General features: G+C 40.7%; 1 protein-coding gene and 1 long non-coding RNA gene across 3 annotated transcripts in view; both read right to left on the reverse strand.

Moving 5' to 3' along the window:
• Nucleotides 1-20,518, reverse strand: part of LOC134678530 (uncharacterized protein CG7065-like) — a 38,318-nt gene that overhangs the window by 12,310 nt on the left and 5,490 nt on the right. For both annotated transcript variants that reach the window (XM_063537106.1, XM_063537105.1), the window contains 17 exons: nucleotides 13,811-13,972; nucleotides 11,991-12,105; nucleotides 11,104-11,236; nucleotides 9,953-10,106; nucleotides 8,818-8,984; nucleotides 8,066-8,175; nucleotides 7,451-7,475; nucleotides 6,745-6,814; nucleotides 6,459-6,601; nucleotides 5,981-6,104; nucleotides 5,361-5,535; nucleotides 4,779-5,133; nucleotides 4,422-4,601; nucleotides 3,738-4,020; nucleotides 2,042-2,239; nucleotides 1,124-1,318; nucleotides 653-801 (listed from right to left, as the gene is read on the reverse strand). In XM_063537106.1, coding sequence (XP_063393176.1) covers nucleotides 653-801; nucleotides 1,124-1,318; nucleotides 2,042-2,239; nucleotides 3,738-4,020; nucleotides 4,422-4,601; nucleotides 4,779-5,133; nucleotides 5,361-5,535; nucleotides 5,981-6,104; nucleotides 6,459-6,601; nucleotides 6,745-6,814; nucleotides 7,451-7,475; nucleotides 8,066-8,175; nucleotides 8,818-8,984; nucleotides 9,953-10,106; nucleotides 11,104-11,236; nucleotides 11,991-12,105; nucleotides 13,811-13,903 — 2,669 coding nt within the window. In that variant the 5' untranslated portion in view covers nucleotides 13,904-13,972. The remainder of the gene's footprint in view (nucleotides 1-652; nucleotides 802-1,123; nucleotides 1,319-2,041; nucleotides 2,240-3,737; nucleotides 4,021-4,421; nucleotides 4,602-4,778; nucleotides 5,134-5,360; nucleotides 5,536-5,980; nucleotides 6,105-6,458; nucleotides 6,602-6,744; nucleotides 6,815-7,450; nucleotides 7,476-8,065; nucleotides 8,176-8,817; nucleotides 8,985-9,952; nucleotides 10,107-11,103; nucleotides 11,237-11,990; nucleotides 12,106-13,810; nucleotides 13,973-20,518) is intronic.
• LOC134678954 (uncharacterized) lies at nucleotides 18,541-19,703 on the reverse strand. The gene is made up of 2 exons (XR_010100268.1): nucleotides 19,351-19,703; nucleotides 18,541-19,168 (listed from the first exon to the last, which is right to left on the reverse strand). It is a non-coding gene; the product is annotated as an uncharacterized LOC134678954 (long non-coding RNA).

Genomic DNA, 20,518 nt, shown 5'->3' on the forward strand with positions numbered 1-20,518 from the left:
ACATCGCAACTTAAGACCTCTATAATTGACACTGTGCTAAAAAAATCCGTTATTTTTGCTCTTGTTTTTACCTCTATTATTGAAACGAGTCTTGCTTATTACCTCTGTAATTGAAATAATGTAGTTGTAATTGTTGTATACAGCAGAAACAATTTTTTAATAGCAATGATCATTTTATTTATATCTCCATCCAGACTTTAATTTATTTGTTGGGTATCTATCACAGCCTGTAGTAAGTGAAACCGTTTTGATCAATAAAAAACAAATTATGCTTTTTACATTCTAATAAAACTTTCTTCTACAATTCAAGGGAATTTTTTAAACCCAAATGATAAGAAAATAAAGTGGTAATTAATGTAGTGTAAAAGTGCATGTACCTATAGACGGAAGCTATATATAGAATGTAAGCGTGTAAATCTACTTAAAATGGTTATTTGCACCTCCATAAAAGAAATTTGTCAGAACGCAACCTCTATTAATGAAAACCTCTATAATTGACACAACGATTTTTTGAACCTCGTTAATTGACACGACCTGCTTAAATGAAAAACCTGGTTAATTGACAAAAATTGGCCGGTCCCTTGAGATAGCAATTATCCAGGTTCCACTGTAATGCATAAGTTGAGGGAGATTATGTCTTATCTGTCTGTACTTCTTGTCGTTCTCGTCATAGGCGGACTGCAACATTTGCAAGGCGGAAGCGGTTCCGCTGACGGGCTTGGCGGTTGGAGCAACAGTCACTTTATGTTCCATCCTTTTCTTGGATTGTTCCTGTCGTTTTTTTTCTTCAGCAATTCCGACCTGCAAATAAAATTAAATATGGAGCAATCTAAGATAAGGAGTGTTCACTGGTTGACTAAATTACATACATAATTTTTACATAATATTGTGTATTCTAAATAAGAAAAAATATAATTTAAATTACTAGACACTTCATACAATAACATACGGCAGGTACTTTTCTTTATAAAATTTGATTAAAAAATATATGTGTCTGTGTAGTGTGTACATCAAATCATACAAAAAAGTACTGTTGGACTGCATGGTATTTATATATATATGTATTACTAAGTATAAGCAATGAGAGTAGCATGAAGTAATTATGATAAGTATTAGTACTGACGACGGCGTCGACGAGCTGCGCGAGCTCCTCGGAAGAGACATCCGTCTTGCCCTGCGCCACGAGCGCGGCCGCCATCTGCTGCGCGATCTGCGCGCGGTCCACGGACCCCACGCCCGCCACCGCCACCCCCGCACCGCCCGCACCCGCCGCCGCCGCGTTACCTGCCTGGCCTGCGCTTGAGCCGCTCTTTAAACCCTGAATATCACAAGTACGTATATTCATTAGTTTCATTACATAACTACCATTAAAACAATGCACTGATAGTAGCACTAAAAATGAATCCCTATTTCTCTTGGTCACGGCGTCAAACACAATGGACCACCACTGTGTTTGAAGTTATTATATGTAGTTCGTTTTTTACCATTAGAAAAAGACTACGCAATCTTGAAGTGTCTTTTAATTGGAATACGCTTTTAGGGTTCCGTAGCCAAATGGTAAAAAACGGAACCCTTATGGATTCGTCATGTCTGTCCGTGTATGTCACAGCCACTTTTTTTAATAAATTCTAATTGTTACATATTTTGGGTGACTTATTTTTCAAAAGTACAACCAAAGTAAACGTCATGATTGTTCACCTTTTTTCTAATGCCAAAAAAAAACGAATTATTTAAGGGTTTAAAAAGTTTACGAATCATTCAGCAATACTTTGGAACTCTACTTGAACCCGGTTTGAATATGAAGTTTTAGGAAACCGCGATGCAAGTGAAACTTTTAATCGGATTGTTGTACGTTTTTAAATTTAATTAAAAATTTTCGTAAAATTTAGGGTATGAATGTGTACCTAACGTGGTTGGTTGGTTTTACCTTAGAGAATATCTAAACTTCCTGGCATTGACTTGAGCACTATTAAAATTGCAAGCCTCCAGATGTTTGAATGTTGGGAGGATAATTTCCGTGGGGCTCGTGTAGTAGGTATACCTTGTTGTGGGTGGGGGCGCGCGTGTCGGCCACGTGCAGCGTGGCGGCGGCGCGCACGATGGCGGCGCGCACGGCGCCCACGGCGGCGGCGGCCACGAGCCCCGCCTGCACGGCGCCCTTCAGCTTCTCCTTGGCCGTCTCGATCAGCACCACCGCCGACTCTCGCTCCAAGAGCTCCTCCGAGGAGTTCGCTTTTTCCTGTTCCGGAATAAGGTCACAAGTTCATAAATGTTTTATCAAGAATCACCAAACTATAGAAACAATATCGGAAATTTTATTTCTAACACCCCGACCACTATTAGCAAACCTCGCTTCGAAAATACCGTGTACTTATCTTTTCTTGTAAGCGTGACATCTGAGGTTTGCTCTCAAGTTGATGTGTATGAAATCTTTAAGTCTGCAGTTAATTTTCGAACCGCATGGTGCTTTTTCCGGCGGATACGTTTTCCCACGATTTCCACGACCGTATCCGTTCTTGCCGAACGCAAGCGACCAGATCTCTTCCGGTCTTCTAACGAAGAAAGAGGTCTCTTAGTATGTATCTTCTAGGTGTAGTATAAACTAGGTTACTCTCAATTCCAAAAGGTTTCAACGCCACAAAAATTGCCCTCTGCGATAGCCCTTAAGAAATTTTGAGATGATTAGTTCCCGGAACTGTTTCATCGTGAACTAGATGCCAACAACGTTCGCTAAATATTATTAACATATTGTAATTTATGCGTGACAATATACACTTCAAATTGTAATGACAAAACTGTCCGAAATTTGTGTATGTTTTTATTCATCACACTTGCTTGAAAAAGATCATACTTCATGCAGATGTATTGGGGGGTATGGCCTATATTGTTCCCGGGGTAGTTATAAATTGTGAAAAAAAGCTTTAACTCCCTAGAGAGTTATAGCTTTCCTTTACAAACTCTCGGGTTTTTAATCCCGGTCATTTATAAGGCGTGCGAGGGGATATAGATCCAACACGTAGAGGCCCCTTGGAGAGCTTTAATGTCATGTAGAAATTGTAGACCGCCTGCTGGAACCCGTTCACAGGCGCAACAATAGACACCCATGAACCGGTCACAGCAGGCATTGGGACTATTGTAGAAAAAGTGAACAGTATACCGGTCTATAATTTGAAGTTTGGGTGGACAATGAGACTGGGCTATTGTAGAGAGGTCGGACACCTACCATAACAATGTTCTACACGTTATCGAGGCAGGCGGTGACTTGGCGCTGACTAGATGGGCCCCTGAAACTGCCGTCGCGAAGACGACCAGAAGCAACATCGGTGTGAGCGGCTCAGGGGTGTCGAGAGGTGTGCGCCGCTTTCTACCCAGTGGCTGTTACCAGCCAGCGTCTTATGCAGCTTTCCTTATTATTATGTCACTAATTAGGATAATAACCAAATAGGTTATAATTAAAATAGTAAAGCCTGTGCCTTCGATGCCTAGCCTGTCAAGAAATGAAAATATAGTGGACGAATGTTTGACATGTCGCCGTATTTAACTCTTCTTTGTATGGTGACAGAAATTTCCATCATAACATTCTCTTCCTCCAGCCGGCGGCTGTCAGAATTATACACCTCGTTTATAAAATCTCGCTTACCTTCTCGTTGCACAATGTACTCAACTGTCAAATCGGTGCTAGAAAAATGTATTCGAATTTCTTGGTCATGGTGTATATAGGCAATGCCATTTTATACCTTTTCCATGCGGATAGCCTCGGTGAGCAAGTCTACTATTTTCGGTCCAAGACTGCCGAGGTAGTCCTCGAGCGCGACGAGCAGCCGCAGCGTGACGACCACGTTCTCGGGCGGGCCCAGGTCCTGCGGCGCGGCGGCGGGCGCCAGCGGCCCGCGGAACTCGCGCCGCGACCGCGACCCGCGCGACGCCACGCTGCCCGCGCGTGTGCCCGGAGACCGCGCCTCCGGCACTGACCCTATTGAGTCCATGTCGTCCGAATTCCACGGTGATATGTTGTCATCGCTAAAATGAAACAAATCAGTAGGTACATTGACCTCTTTATACTTAAACAAGTATTAAAAGTATTGTGCCATGCAGAAGATCGAATGAAACTTGGCATGCATGTGGCTTATGTATAAGTAGGTAGGTACAAAAATGTAATATTAGAAACCACTAATCAGTGTTGGCAGCTTTGTTGTAAATTGTAACTTGAAACTTGCTTTGTAGGTACATAGGATGACGACTGAACGTGGTATTCGATATTATAATATGTAGATAATTATTATTATTATACTTATCACTATCATTTAAATTTACTCATCACAAACAAATTGATCTTTAAAAAAAGAACTATAATTCTAATGACTGCTTATTATTTAAACAGGACCGCAATTCCATTTCGTTAGGATACAGAAAAAAGTTACATCTTAAGTTCGTCATCGGAGATGGTGACGGTCTGCATGCTGGGCGCGGCGTGGTGGGGGTGCGGGTGCGCGGGCGGCGCGGGGCTGCGGTTGCGCAGCTCGGCCTCGCGCCGCGACAGCGGGCTGCGGCTGCGACGCACTGACTCCAGTGTGAAGTTGGTACGCACAGGGCTGCGCGCTCTACGCATTACACACAACATTTAATTACTTAACAAACATTTTTAATTGAAATATAATACGACGCGGTAGCAGAATTTCGAACAGCATTTGTTTTGTACATATAGGACGCTTTACGTTCGGTGAAACCGTGGTTTAGACTCAACCTTAGGGTATAGGTGATAGTGTGAGTATTCTGACCTGCGGTGAAGGCGCGGGTCTGGGGACACACGGCGGGCGGGCGACTTGCGGCGCGGCTCGAAGTGAGGGTCCCGGCGGCGCGAGTCGGGCGAGCGGGCGCGGTCGCGGTCGCGCGGATCCGGCGAACGCCGCTTGGGCGGCGAGCGGCGCCTGGCCTCCGGAGACCTACGCCGCTCCATCGACTTCGCCTTCAGCTCGGGTGATCGCGGTCTCATGTCGGGAGGTGAGATACAAAGTTTTCGGTAGATTTCGTTCACTACCACCTTCAATTCGGCGTCGTGCAATTCTTTCATGCGTGCCGTCCAGAACACTATCCATTCTGGCTTAAAATCGTGTTTAGACGGATCCTTGCCCTCTGTAAACAATCACAAAAACGTATTTAACAAACAAAATCTGAGAAAGTTGAGCGTAGTACAGCCAGCAGAAGTTGCTATTAAGTGGGCGCGGCGTTCGAAATGTCAATACATGTATGTATTTATAAGAGCATAATAAGTTCGTGTATAGATCTAAATGATCTGACCTTAGCTGCTTCTGCTGCTGACTGTATAATAAGATACGGCGAGTACACGTGGCGATACTGACCAGCTTGTATTTCTTTATACCGCCTGTTCCAGAATTTCTTCCACTCCTCGGGGTAGAGTGGATGCTTCTCCGGGTTCTTCTCGTGGTAGGCGAGGGTTTTCTGGGCCGACTCCTCAGCGATCATGCGCTTATCCTCAGCGAGCTTTAGCTTGTATGCGTAGTTCGGTGCTCTTTGCTGCTTAACAAACCAGAGGGTATATAAACAATATGTAGTTTTATGGCTTTAATATGATTAACATATAATTAACTATAATAAGCTAATTCCTAAACACAAAAGTAATATGTTTTAAAGGTCCTAGAGCCAGACCAAGATAACTCTGCAGCTGAATATTTATAGCATATACGAGCAAGTATTATTTAAACGTCATACTTTCATAGAAAAGCGACGTTCAAAATCACACTTGCATCTCTACGCTATAACAATCGCTGCACTCGCTGCAGAGTTATCCTGGTCTGACTATAACAAGCCGTAAACACATACATTATTACTAACATACCACACTAGTTTCCACTACATTAAATTTCAATAAGACTGAATATAGATTTTCTAGAAATTTTAAAATAATAATTTTCAATAGGTGGGTACTCTAGGTATACGTAGGTGCCGCTGGCGTACTTACCTTGTCGCTCGGACGAGGCTTCTCCGCGGGGGGGTTCCGGATGGCGAAGCGCGAGCGGTAGGGGCTGGTCCGCCGCTTGTCTGGGTAAGGCTCGTAACGCGCCCGTTGGTGTTCATATTTTCCCCTAATATTTACAATCATGTATTGAATAATTATTATCTTTAGGGCCGACCGGCGACGATCGGCAAGTCACAACGGGCAAGTGTACGTTGGTCTGCTGGTTGTATCTAGTCGTGTACACTTCAAATATAACATATACCTAAACAGGAAATATTTACATAAGGTGATGGTACAACGTCATCATGAGCCACTAGAAACCCGATGTTAGGAGGGCAGAGACACTACTCAACATTACATTAACATTATTACCAGAAATGCAATACAACATTATAGAGAGTAGTGGTCTGTGTTGAATACTGGTTAGTAATGATGCACAGATTGAAGGGCTTGAGTACTATGTTATCATTAGTAATGTGACCTGGGCGGGTCGCGGTCGCGGTCGTGCGGATGGTCGGGGCGGGCGCGCGGATGCTCGGGCCGCCGCCGCGGCTCCTGCTCGTCGCTGATGTCCGACAGGGACTCCAACGACGCGCCGCGCCGCTCCTGCCGCCGGCCCGATCGCTGACAATTACATATTATAATTCAATCTCTAAAACATGATAAAATATGAGTAAATAGGTATGTAAAGTATCAAAACTAGGCTGATAATTAAATCAAAAGGTGCTTTAAATTAAATACTAATATATACATAGTACGTTACTAACCGAGAATGCGTTGAAATGAGGTTTAGACGGTGCAGCCACGTGAGGCGGGGATGGATCTCTCTCTCTGCTCCTGCAGTTATAACAATATACATATACCGGTAGTTACGTGTTATCCTACTATGCATGCCCCTAACAATTAATATAAATTCAAAACCTGTTTATCTGTTACCTCTTCACGCTTAAACTGCTGAACCAGTTTAGGTAATCACCATACCAAATTGAACCCCGGGAAAGGACATGCGATAGGTTCTACATATTACGGATATCATCATTTAAGGTTAAAACGGGAGGGGAATTGTACTATAGAAGTGGGGCATGGAAGTACTAATTCTAAGGAAACGAAGTTGGGGGCAGAAGCTAGTAATAAGGTCCAAATTGTTAATTATGGGTGTGTTGTCTATTGCCTGCGACATATACCAATATGTCAAGTAGGTATATTCACTATAAAACAAAATTTGGAATTCTTGTAATTTACAAAACTTTCAGATAAACGACGACTTTCGATTGCGAGCAAACATACTGACAAGAATCGCCTGCAAGTCATCAACACAAGGAGATTTTATAGAACGGGAGCTGTTACGGTCAATAAATAAAATTTACTTTATTTCTATTATTGTTATGTTTAATTCAGAGTAATATGGAAAATGTGTCGAGCGAGATGCAATTTACACACTTTTTTTCAAGACTTAAACAATCCAGTACTAACCTCACTGCCAGTTTTGAATCGTTATCTGAAACAATAGTATTTGGTTAAAATAGTGTCTGACCGAACTGAAGAGATGGTATTGACTTGTTAAAATCGTTGAAACAAATTTCACTGGCCTTTCTTTTAAGACATTATAAAACAAAGTCCCCCGCCCCGTCTTTTCGTCTCTATGTTCGCGATAAACTCAAAAACTGCTGAACGGATTATGCGATGCGATTTTCACCTATCAAAAGAGTGATTCTTGAGGAAGGTTTAGGTGTATAATTTGTTAAGGTTTTGTGTAAATTGGTTGAAATATTCGTCATATTCGCTAATGATGTCGGACTAAAGTACGCTGTATAGGAGCTTCAATTGCCGGGTTCAGTTTGCTTTTGCTGCCGCACCAAAAGTGACTCGATTCGTATACGTTTTACTACACGTGCGAAGCCGGGGTGGGTCGCTAATACTATACTAAGCGTTGTTTTTTCCCAGAGTTCCTATGGTCACCACCTGTTTCCATCATCAGATCAGCTCGATGGTACCATAATATGACATTACCATCCAGCCTACATATGTATTAAAATTTTCAGCTTCATTGGAAACCATAAAGTGGTTCAAGTAATTATTCGCACTCACCTGATTTCAGTAAAGTATTGATTAGACCGATGTCGACCACTTCTTCGAAGGTAGGGCCGTTGGTTTCGGAGTAATGGAAGCCTTTGAATATCCATTGGTGAATACTCTCCCTGTTCAAATAGGAATTTACAATGTTATAATTACAGCAGTTTAAAAACGAAGGCATGCAACGAGACCACAAGAAAAGAATCTCGACATCGCGACGATATTCATTATTGACAATAATGGACATTGTATTCGAGTTACAGGATGCAGTTACATACTTATAATTATACGCACGATTAAGATGTTCTTTGTCACCTGCATTACAGCAGTATTCGAATCTTACAAATGCACCGTAAAATCATCGGCACCTGAAAGTCGAGTTTTACCTAGGGCTGTCATTTAGTTCGCTGACGAAAACCCCCGACGTCTCATTGAAAGACACCATACGAGTATACATTTTTTTAATGCCTTCAGGTATACCCCTGACACAAAAGAACGCTTTTAATTACCCTGTCCCGTCCGGGCGCTCCGTGGACAGGCTCTGGATTAGTATAATAAAACCCGTTCGGATGGAAATTCTTCTCGTCTCAGTGTGTCGTTTTTATCGTCGGTGTGAGACAGCCGATATTTGGAACCAACTTCCAAAAAGGAGGAGGATTACGAAAAAACCCTTGTCTATGGAATTTTGCGTTTCTGTTACGTATAATTTCCTTCTAAATCCTTACGAAAGCAAGTTTTGCAAGTGATTTGAGCAGTGTGGTTCTAACTTATCGTTCTCATATTCCTCCTTGTCGATGTGCACGGGGCGCTGGCGGCCGTGCTTGTCCTCGATGCGCTGCGCCAGCCGGTTCATGATCACGGACACGCCCTCGCGGTACTTGGGCTGCGCGCGGTACGGCGTCATGAGGCTGCATGCCTTTGCGTAGTGCCGCACCTGCCGATCATTCTACTCTCACTAAACTTATCCGGTATGCATTATTAAGTATGCGGCTACGTAAGGAAGGTCACTTTTTCCTAGTTACTTAATTACTTAGTGTGGCATTCTACCTGTCCAATTTCTTTGTCCGATAATGTGTATTTGCATGTTACATTTTGCTTAGAGTGAGAGAAAGACGCACCATGCACATTGGACCAAGGAATTCGACAGGTGGAATACCATTAACCTTATATACTTACAAGTGAATTAGTGAAATCAATAATGACTACGCATATTAACGTTTCCGGAGGTCAAAGCATATCTATTACACGAACATTCCCCATTCACAAATGACTGGAGTTCAAAAAAACATGATGGCGTGAATGAATAACCAAGGCAGCCAAGTGTTAAATTATAGGTGGCTTTCCATCAGAGAAAGTTCCTTGTGCTGTCCCTTTCCTGATGGGTTTTCTTGTGCACATGTATCACAAGGACGCTTCTCTATGGAAAGCCACAATAAATAAGTATCTTTCAATTAGCTTGGGTACGGTGACAGATGTCATCTCAACATCGTCACATTTTGCGTTTTAAGGTTTTTTATTAATATTGTATGGAGATAACTGCTGCCACTGTACCCAAGCTATGTGAAAATTGACGATGGAACTAAATTATTATTTTTTATTTGAAACGCGTCGTCTTTTGTGTTAATATATAAGGTACGAGTTTCGAAAGCGATTTGTCAATTTGGGTAACTGAGCGAAATCCTACTTCCTGAGTTTTATACTCAATTATCAGGCGAGGTGTGCTGAACTAGAGACTGAGAGTCGGAGGTCGACTGCCATATCGTTCGATATCTAGTAACATACGAAATTCGTCAAAATTGTTTGCAAGGTTTGCAACTGACACTTCATTTCGAAAATAACGTCATTTCGACTGATTTTAGAATAGATAAATGAACATGGTATAATGAATAAGCATATACTTACAAGATAGTTGTATCTGTGCCAAAAGCAGGTCATGTGGTTAATGATGGTGCGCGGGTGTCCCTGCTTGGAGCACAAGGTGCATGTGTAGGAGGGCTCGTAGTGCGCCTGTTCGGGCGGGTGCTCCACCAGGTACTCCAGCCCCAGCAGCGGCGCCCTGCAACAGCACAACATCAAACCGACTGTCGAACACACCTACCCGTGCTCCGTCGGTACCCACTAGGTGCGAGGATCACCTGACCACCACCACTACTGATCGTGCAGCGAATACCAATATTCTCCTTTGTCAAATACATATATCATATACATAATTATGTATTAATAATAGATTCTGCCCGCGGCTTCGTCTGCGCGGAATGTTCTCTTTCAACATTTAACTACTTCGAGACAATTCTAAGAAACTGAAACACATTGAGGTTCCGTTGTTTTATCACAGAGTTTCTATGGGTAGTGGACCACCCTGGTGGAGACCAGGATCATCATGAGATCAGCTTGAAGGTACCATAATATTGCATCGTCACCCAACTTACGAAAGTATATGAAAATTTCAGCTAATTCAAATAATGGGAAGTACTTAGATCGAAATTTAGCTTGCAAGATTTGATTACATAGGTGTAGACAACACGATAGACGAAACTAAATAAAAGCTAGAAAAAACACGAGATTCATATGAGCATCGTATACACATACGGGCCTTACGCAAGCTTTACGTTAGGCCTTTTAAACCATTAACCCCATAGTTTCAGGATAAGTAACATAATGTAGTAAGTGCCACTTGCTTGTACCATCTCACTAATTCAGGATTAAACGGTAAAAAAGTAACCATGGTACCTCCAGGTTTAACCGGTTAGCCGTGGGTTAATGGGATGATGCAAATGGCTCAAGGGCCCCCCCACATCTAGCGTCTTTCGAGCGTCGGCGTCTGTCGGCGTCTGGTCAGCGCTATGGAAAAAGACGTCGCTGCGCAGTTGCGTCGAGCGCGGCCATACATTTGTAGACGCCGACGCTCGAAAGACGCTAGATGTGGGGGGGGGGGGCTAAATGAGGTTCAGTAAAACCTACTGTACGTAATACCTATATGCATTCACTAGCATCTTGGCTGATTTAAGAAACCAAGTATGTATTTGTATAAGTAGCGAATTATGTTTACTCACTTGACATTATCTACTATGCTTTGTATGTGACATGTCACATCTCTGTATTTGCCGTACTTCTTGTCAAACTCTGAGGCGTTTTTGTTATGCATGTCCACTTCCTGCGCCATCTTTTGCAACACCTTTTCCGTTGCTGGAACAAAATAATGACTCTAATTAGACTCGTAAGTGCACGCGTACTTGTAGCACTTTAAAGTTTATAAATCAGAAACATGTATGAATTAAAGACTGTTAAAGATCCTGATGAGGCTTCCCGTCCTATGAAATGGTCCACGCCATAAAGTTGGTGAATATGTGTTGTGAGATTGCCCAACAGTTCATAAACCATTGTACAGGTGTACTTGAGATTAAAGTCGCGAATCACGGCCAGTTTTGATGCCAAGTGATAAGCCCCCTCCAGACTATGCGCGTGAATCGCGGGCGAAGCCGCGAACGCAAGTGTGGAGTCTAGTTCGCTGATATGCGAAATCGACTCCAGACTCGCGTTCGCGGCTTCGCGCCGCGATTCGCGCACGAGTGTGGAGCGGGCTTTACGTCAAGTAACCGTGATACAAGGTTTCGCCCGTGGGTTGTTTGCCTTTCGGCAGCGGCACAGCACGGCGTTCTCGCTTACCTCTATATAATAGTTCGGACTGCGTCAAATAATAGAATTTGTATGTAACGCTGTTGTCGCGTAAACCGTAAATCGAGACTAAGTCTTACTGACCATACAATGCACTTCGCCACCAAATTACAGCAACGTAAACCTTGGCGGCCATTATAGAGAAAAGTAAACTTAACATTTGAACCGTCAATAAAATATTGTTTGACAACTTACAGCGTTTTATAAATCGGTTAATGAAACTTCTGCTATTGTTAATCCTACTCATCAATGACAATCGTCTCACCTTCAGTTTTAGTCCCTCGTTCTGTTTGTATGAAGGGGTGCTCGTCGAAAAGACTTAGCGGCCAAACATTTCTCATAGCTATCTTGATCTTGTGCTTTTTCCCCGAAATATGAGTCTTAAAAAAAGATAAGTATACTTATATTAAAGCAATTTGTCAATAATCCTTTAAATGTAACACGTGTATTTAGTACATTCGCAGCATTAATTACTTAACAAAAAAATGGAGAAGACTTTTACAAATACAAATTATATAGTACTTTAGTACGTTAAATCTAGCAGTAGACGTATAGCAATACCATCAAAAACATAAATGTAAAAAAGGAGAGCCAAGTTCAATACAAAAATTATGCTTGGCTGTGGGGTTCGCCGCAAAAAGAATGGAGATCTAAATGAGTGCCAAGTTCTATGCGAAATCCAAATATGTATTTATAGGAACAAAATAACATTATAAACAAGTATTAAACTCTATTTCTTTGCTTTATTGGATACCTATAACAATTGCTGTTATTTAAAAAAAATGCGAGATCTTAAAGCAGGTTAGATTTGACTTGGCCAGTTTTCATTACATCAGTCATTTTATAAAGTTATTCAACATATATATTTTGTAATTCTGATAAAAACTGGCCAAGCCAAATCTAACCTACTTTAAGATCTCACATTTTTTTTAAATAACAGCAATTGTTATAGGTATCCAATAAAGCAAAGAAATAGAGTTTAATACTTGTTTATAATGTTATTTTGTTCCTATAAATACATATTTGGATTTCGCATAGAACTTGGCAGTCATTTAGATCTCCATTCTTTTTGCGGCGAACCCCACAGCCAAGCATAATTTTTGTATTGAACTTGGCTCTCCTTTTTTACATTTATGTTTTTGATGGGATATCAATACTTTTTGTGAAGAAAACTAGGCAGGTATTGAGATTTAATGTTTTTTCTTGTGTGTCCGCTGCATGTTTTTTACTTCTGTTCTTTGTATTAATTATGTGGTGCCGCGCGCCGCCAACGACACACCGTTGGCCGGTTGTTTAGCGCGTATTACAGGTTTTTTGTATGGGGACCCCCCCTATTTTTTAACTTTTTTTATTTTTAGATTTTTTCCTACGCTTACAAACAATTACCGAGCTGGATTCCAAATTTCATCCTTCTAGGTCATCTGGAAGTAGGTTAGGTTTAGGTACTATATGTCAGTCACAATAAAAAAGAAATTTGTATGGGGACCCCCCCTATTTATTAACTTTTTTTTGTTTTTAGATTTTTTCCTACGCTTACACACAATAACCGAGCTGGATTCCAAATTTCATCCTTCTAGGTCATCTGGAAGTAGGTTAGGTTTAGGTACTTATATGTCAGTCACAATAAAAAATGGTTTTTTGTTTTTTTGTATGGGGACCCCCTCTATTTTATAACTTTTTTTTATTTTTAGATTTTTTCCTACGCTTTCACACAATAACTGAGCTGGATTCCAAATTTCATCCTTCTAGGTCATCTGGAAGTAGGTTAGGTTTAGGTACTATAAGTCTGTCAGTCAGTCTTAAAATTTACAACTTTTTGACCTTCATATCTTTATAACCGTTTGAGCTAGCTTCATGAAATTTGGGCTTCTAGATGTCCTTATGGATATAATTAAACACACGTAGTTTTATGTGTTTACGTTAAAGATGTTTTGAGTTATAGAAGGGTCAAAAGTGGCACCAAGTGGTTCGTGTAATATTACACTTGGCGCTGGCTAGCCAGTTCCTTTGCTTGAACTTGGCTTGACACGCTGCCGCGTGTCTAGATATTAGGTATATGAAGGTAGGCAAGCATTGGATAGCTACCTGCAGAATGGTCTCGCCGCTGCAGACGGCGGCACACGGGTAGCAGAGGTAGATCCACTTGCCGGACACGTCGCGTCCGCGGCGCTCCACCATGCACCGCTGGCTGCCATCTTCGCAGCTGATGCGCAGGCTGTTCAAATGCTCTTGAAATTCCTGCTCCGCCTGGAAACACACATCTATGTTACACACTCATTCTACCACTAGGTATTGTCTGGGTACTGGCGACACAAAACCCGTACCGCATAACCTAACTTGTATAATAATAGTTCTTTCAGATCACGAAAGCGTTTATTAATATAGATATATATATATATAACGTAACGGCCTTAACACACTGGCGATTTGCGAACACTCACCGCTGCGTCAATCCGCTTCATAACCGCTAGTGTGATAATGATAAATCACTGATAATGAATAAAAACCCGCGGTCATTCGTGAAATGGTAAACACTATATTGGTAGGAATTATCACAAATAAAACAGTTCCAATCGTTTATTACTTTATTAATTAAATAAACAGTTATGATTTTCGTTTTGCCAAATATCATACTCACCAAGAACTGCATCACCATATAAGTAATGGTAGGTTCACACACACTTCTTTTCATAATAATTACTAATAACCAGAAACACAAAAGGGTCGGATGTCTAATGAAAACACGTGAGGACTGAGGTTGACTAGAGAAACCTGTATATTTAGAAATACGTCAGAAAAATATACGGAAAACCAGCTTATTATTGTCATAGGAGGATTTTATTATGTAAACCTCATGTTCTTTGACATTACAGCTAACTCTATTTAAAGTGCGGTGCGACCAATTCCATAAAGGGGTTAGTAGGGCCAAAGAGGTATTAAGTACGTAATTTAGGAGTCGTTCAATTTATATCTAATAAAAAATCTTGTTTCGAATTTCACGGCTGCTGCAGATGGCGCTGTACCTTATTTTGCAGTAACTTTAGTTATCAAAAGTTAACATTGGGCACGGGCAATCCAGTAAAGGAGTAACCAGTTGCTGTAAAACATATGGCACCGTACAACGCGTCATCGTAATGGCGATCATACTCGGGGGCACGAAATTTTCTTAGACGACAACTCATCCACAATCAATAACTCTTTTGTAGAGCCATTGTGAAATTATTTAAGCATGTCAAATTGAAGTCTAAAGTCGAGTGGTAAAAACTCGGGCTTTCGACCTAAAAGTGGAAATCGTGTAAAAATATTAGAGTTAGACCAAGATTAATCTGCAACGATTTTAATAGCACACGCAGTGCAAGTGTTATTTATGCGTTATAATTTCATAAAAGCATGACGTTTAAAATAACACTTGCACTACGTCTGCTATCAAAATCGTTGCAGACTTTTCTTGGTCTAAGGCATTTGTCCCTCCAAGAGCGAGTAAGCGATTAACTATCGGCGATTTTCTCGCCCAAGAATCGAACAAAAGATTAGGATCCTGTGTTAGTAAAAGAGACACATATATTAATAGTTCATCGCTGGCTGTTCACACTGCCGGCGAGAACACTCGCTCTACTAGTTTGTCGCCGCGATAAGATAAAACTAGCTCAGCGGTACTCGCTCGGCGATGCTCGCTTCGTAGTTTGAACAAGTCTGCGACGTCTGCGTGTTCGGCTACGCTGCACCGACCGAACGAGTGACGCGAGTAATAGCCCGTCGCACTCGAACACTCGCCTATAGCCGAGCGACTAAACTGTTGGAGCTAACACTCGCTTCTCGCCGCTCGCCCACTCGTTTCTAGTTTATCGTTCTACTCGCTTATCGCTCATCGTCGGCGGTGGGACAAGTGCCTAACTCTATAATTATTAATAAATCGTCCGGATAAAGCTTTTTTTCTGATAGAATTGATAGATGATGAAGATAATAAATGAACGACTAATTCAGACAAAAAATGATGCGGCGAAAACCAAAACCTCAGATATAGATTGTTTTGAGTCAGACCAAGAATAGTCTGCAGCGGATTTGATAGCCTACGCAGTGAAAGTGTTATTTTAAACGTCAAACTTCAATGAAATTATGACGTATAAATGACACTTGCACTGCGCGGGCTATCAAATCCACTGCAGACTTTTTTTGGTCCGACTCTAATAACTTTTTTTTCATCTCGTTGCCGTCGATGTGAAATTTGCTTTGCTTGGCGTAAAAATTATTGAAATACCTCTAGCTTATCAGTTTAGATGGTTCAAGAACTTGCATGCGATTTTCGTTACATTGCGGTATTTGGTTGATCAACTGAATTCATTGCAGTTGCAGTTACAGGCACTCTGTAGTTGGCAATGTAATTTGCTTACAAGTTCTTGAACAGTCTGTAGACTTTAGTTTTCAACTGTTGACAATTTACCGAACGAGTAGCTAGTTTGCTGAAAGCGTAGGTTAGAACGGGGACAATTGAAACACGTCATGATTGAAACAAGACAAATTTCGCAGTACTCAGTCTATGCGGTCGATCGTTCTTAAATCCTGGACGAATAGCGCTCGAGCGCGCGAGTACCGCGTTAGTGTTGAGGAGCCGTTCAAAAATTTCGCGGTATAAAGTGCCTGTGCTAGCATACTTTTTCGTTTCGTCTTTTTTACTTATGTATTTTGATTACTTGAATTCGTTTGGTGTTTTAACTGGTTCAGTAGTTTCGTAGAAAATAGGCTGTGACAGACGGACAGCCAGACGCACGAGTGATCCTATAAGGGTTCCGTTTTTTTCCTTTCGACCGTACCGGATCCCTAAAAAACCTAGCCTATGTCAACCGGGTCATGATAACGAATGCCAATCTATTTATTACCTACTATCTACCTCATTTATAAAATCGGATTCGTTTTGACGCTACAGCCGAACGCACTGACAGAAACATAATATTAGTCGTGTGTCAATGTAGCGTTCTCGGATAGGATAAATGATTTACCCAAATCTGTAGATACCTTTTGCACTCTTTTTGCTGATGTGATCACATATATTTAATAATACCTTTCCATAATGCTTAGATTCAACCCTACCAAAAATGACATCCTGGTCAGATGAACTTATATAATAAAACAAAACTTATGCAATGTAGGCCCTACCAGAAATGTTGCATAAATAATTATAGACTTTTCATTCAAAAACCACACTAGATTGCGCACAAGCTTTCCCACTACTCGGCATACACATACATTCGACAATCAATTGAAAAGAGCACATTAACGTTTTAATTAAGTAGGTAAGTTATTTTGTAAGACCATTTCTTTATTATAACATTTATAACCTACCCGACTACGGGAATACTCATACTCTCATACTTATATCATATATTTTATTGCGTTTCACGTATACAGAGGATATTATGATAAAATACAGCCTCAACATGAACCCCGCAAGTATGTAGCAACATCTAAAACCAAATTTAGCTAAGCTAGTTCTTTCATCAAGTCATTTATTAACAATATTTGATCCGAAGTTTTTAATAAGGACCTGCACCTCTAGCACAACTGGCCGCGACAGGCGTGAGAAGTGACAGATCGGCGCGACTTGGCGGCTTGTCGCGTGTTGGCAGCACAACTCACGCGCGAGAGCCGCGACAAACTCGCGATCAGGTGTCACTGTCAGAAAATGACAACGATCGCGACTTTGAACTAAAATCCGTAGCACAACTGCCTATTTTGAGACAAAATATTCTCTCGTCTTTATGTCAATCCGCGAGTCGAAGTCTACGCGACTTTATAACGCGACTCGCTCTCGCGGGTGGTTTGCTTGTACTTTTTTAACTAAACTCATGACAATTATAACTTAAAAACAAGTTTCATATAGTATGTAATAATATAATTTGTATAATTACTTATTGCCCTAAGGAATAAGGAATTATGGAACAATCACTAAATGCGCTTTACGCACTCTTATATTGATTATGCACGGTGATACCTGTTTACAACTTTACTTTCAAACAGCTAGTTTGTAGGTACTCAATTAAGTAATTAGGTACATATGTAGGATTTTTAAATTTCAATTCAGGTTCGTAAGTTTGTAAAAGTAATCCTTAGACTTCCTTACACAAAACTTTCATCAACCTAACAACGGAGCCCGCTTGCTTGTACATAAATGAAGCCTATGAGGTGGGTAGGTATAAATGTTCAAAACAAACTATCCAACTTATTAAGTAAGCCATAGTCTTAGTAGTAATATTTAGGATCACGGTTAGATGTCTAATTTCAACAATCTCTTACTATTTAGGTACCGTTTGGAACCTTCCTCGACTTCAACAAAACATACCTACATGTGGCCTGTGCCCGCTGCATCGTACTGTAACAGAATGATGCAATACGTGGCTATAACAGGATCATGTCCGGCTCAAAATCATGCTTTGTATGAAATATTATCAGTCATCACCCACTAAACCATTCCATCCCCTGCCAACACCATACCGTGACGTGACTGGACCGAGCCGACCAACAATATTTTGAAGGAGTTATTACGCTCATGTCAGTCTGCGTAGGTAGCATAGGTACGGTTATCATATGGTCTATATACCATATTGAAACTCCTCTAGATCAAACCCGTGTTCTAGATGTTTCACTTCATGTTTGACAGGGCCTGATACGATCATGCTATGATACGTTGCTGTCAGCATTAGGTATGAAGTGGGCCTTGGGGAGCTAATTAATCATGGCTTCTAGGAGTTCTAGGTAATTACCTACCTACTTTATTTTTGTTTCTTTTCAGGTAAAAATACAGGAGAGAAAAAAAACAATATTTAAATTAATAGTATATTGCTTTGCCTTATATATTCTTGCAATATTCGACTTCTTATTATTAAACCTAATATATATTAACATCTAGAACCACTATAGAGAAATTGTAAGAATCTTCTTTATTACCCTTGAAAAGTATTTTCTCTCTTCCTTTTTCTTCGACATGCGGCGTAGGACAATCACCCTGGAAAGAAAATTGGTTTATAAACAAGACAATAAAATATGGTCATGACTTCATCGAGGACTATGAAATAAGCTTCTCATATCAATTTGTCAAATCATAAACAGTAGGTACACAGTACACACACATGCCGTCCATTATTGGCACAAGAAAAACTATATGAAACTTATTTGAGAGTTACTGTGGCAGCTTAGATAGGTACGCCATAACCATTAGGGTTAATATTAATAGTTAACTTCGTCGGTGGTGTTCTTAAAGCTGAAGCGCTTCTCACATCTTAGTTAATTTAGAAAAGGGGACAGCTCCGCGTTTGAAACCTACAAGCTTGCCTAGTGTGTTTCTTTTCCTGAATCTCCACTTCGGGTCCCGTTGGCACGTTCCTGTTAATAATATTTTCCTTTGGGTGCTGGGATATCAATCGTGTCTAGGATAATGCTGAACTTATTCTGAAAAAAAAAAAACACTATTTACAACAGGAATATGAGAACAAACCCAATAATAGCAATTCCATTATTATAGTTACTTACAAAACTATTTTATTTAAAAGGTTTATTAAACAGAAATTTTTAAACAATATATATTTTAAGGAATATTATCAATATTAATTATATAAGGCTCTATTACTTACATTTTTTCATATGTTTTCCCGTAATTAAATGTTGACAAAATTTGAAAGTTCCTTGACTTTGACAGGAAAAACTTAACCATCGACAAAAAACTAGATTTTTTACCACCAAAGAACGAATGATTTAGCGCATCCCTGGTTTCCGATTCAGTGTTGCCACTTGCAAATATCGATTTGTTTAGACTTTGATTTCGCCGGGTAACACTGACGAGTCGCGCCGCGACTTTGAGTTCTCTACGCGGCTGTTGCAGTCGCGGGTACAAGTTATGCTACGGAAATCGACAGATTTGACAGCCGCGGGAATGGCGACTCGAGTCGCGGTCTAAGTCGCGGATGCAAGATGTGCTAGAGGTGCATGAAGAGAATTTCACTGTTTTGATGGTCCATCTGTATCTGTAAGTACCTATCTTACGATTGTACGGATCTTTCTCATAGCCCTCGGCAGTTTTGTTTTACTTCTTTTAACGTTGCAGATAAAATGGGGCTCCCATACAACAAACGTGATTTTTGTGGTCAGTACTTGGATGGGTGACCGTTTTTTTTTTTACATTATGGTACGGAACCCTTCGTGCGCGAGTCCGACTCGCACTTGCCCGGTTTTTTAGGTGAAGCTGATAGGGGTTTAGCTTCGGGATTATATTTTCATTCACTTCATCGCTTCAACTTATATACAAATGTCCTAACAATGGTTTTTAATATTTACAGAAAATTAGGTTTTTTTTATTCTAGAGCAATCCCATCTTTTTTTATGCTGTTGCCCGCAACTTTGTCCGCGTGGGTTTGTATGTTGGTGATTATAATTTTCTACACGACATGAGCATAGAACATTATGCATTATTAAAAAAATTTCAACTTTCTAGCTTTTGTAGTTTCGACTCAGCATTGATGAGTCAGTCAGGACACACGCATTTATACACATATATATATAGATATATAGGATATAATAGATAAATCAAATTGTTTTTCACATCACCTATTCGAAAAAGGGCTTTTTCGTTCCCGCTAGGAGGGCTCAAAGTGGCAATTTTCTTCCCTGCTAGGAGGGATCAAAGTGGCAATTTTCTTCCCTGCTAGGAGGGATCAAAGTTGCACTTTTCTGTTCTAGGACACGATTTTTTCGTTCTTGCATACTATTTTTTTTTTGTCATATAATACATATTTTGCAACATAA

This window comes from Cydia fagiglandana, chromosome Z (genome assembly GCF_963556715.1).
Source record: "Cydia fagiglandana chromosome Z, ilCydFagi1.1, whole genome shotgun sequence".
NCBI lineage: Eukaryota > Metazoa > Arthropoda > Insecta > Lepidoptera > Tortricidae > Cydia > Cydia fagiglandana.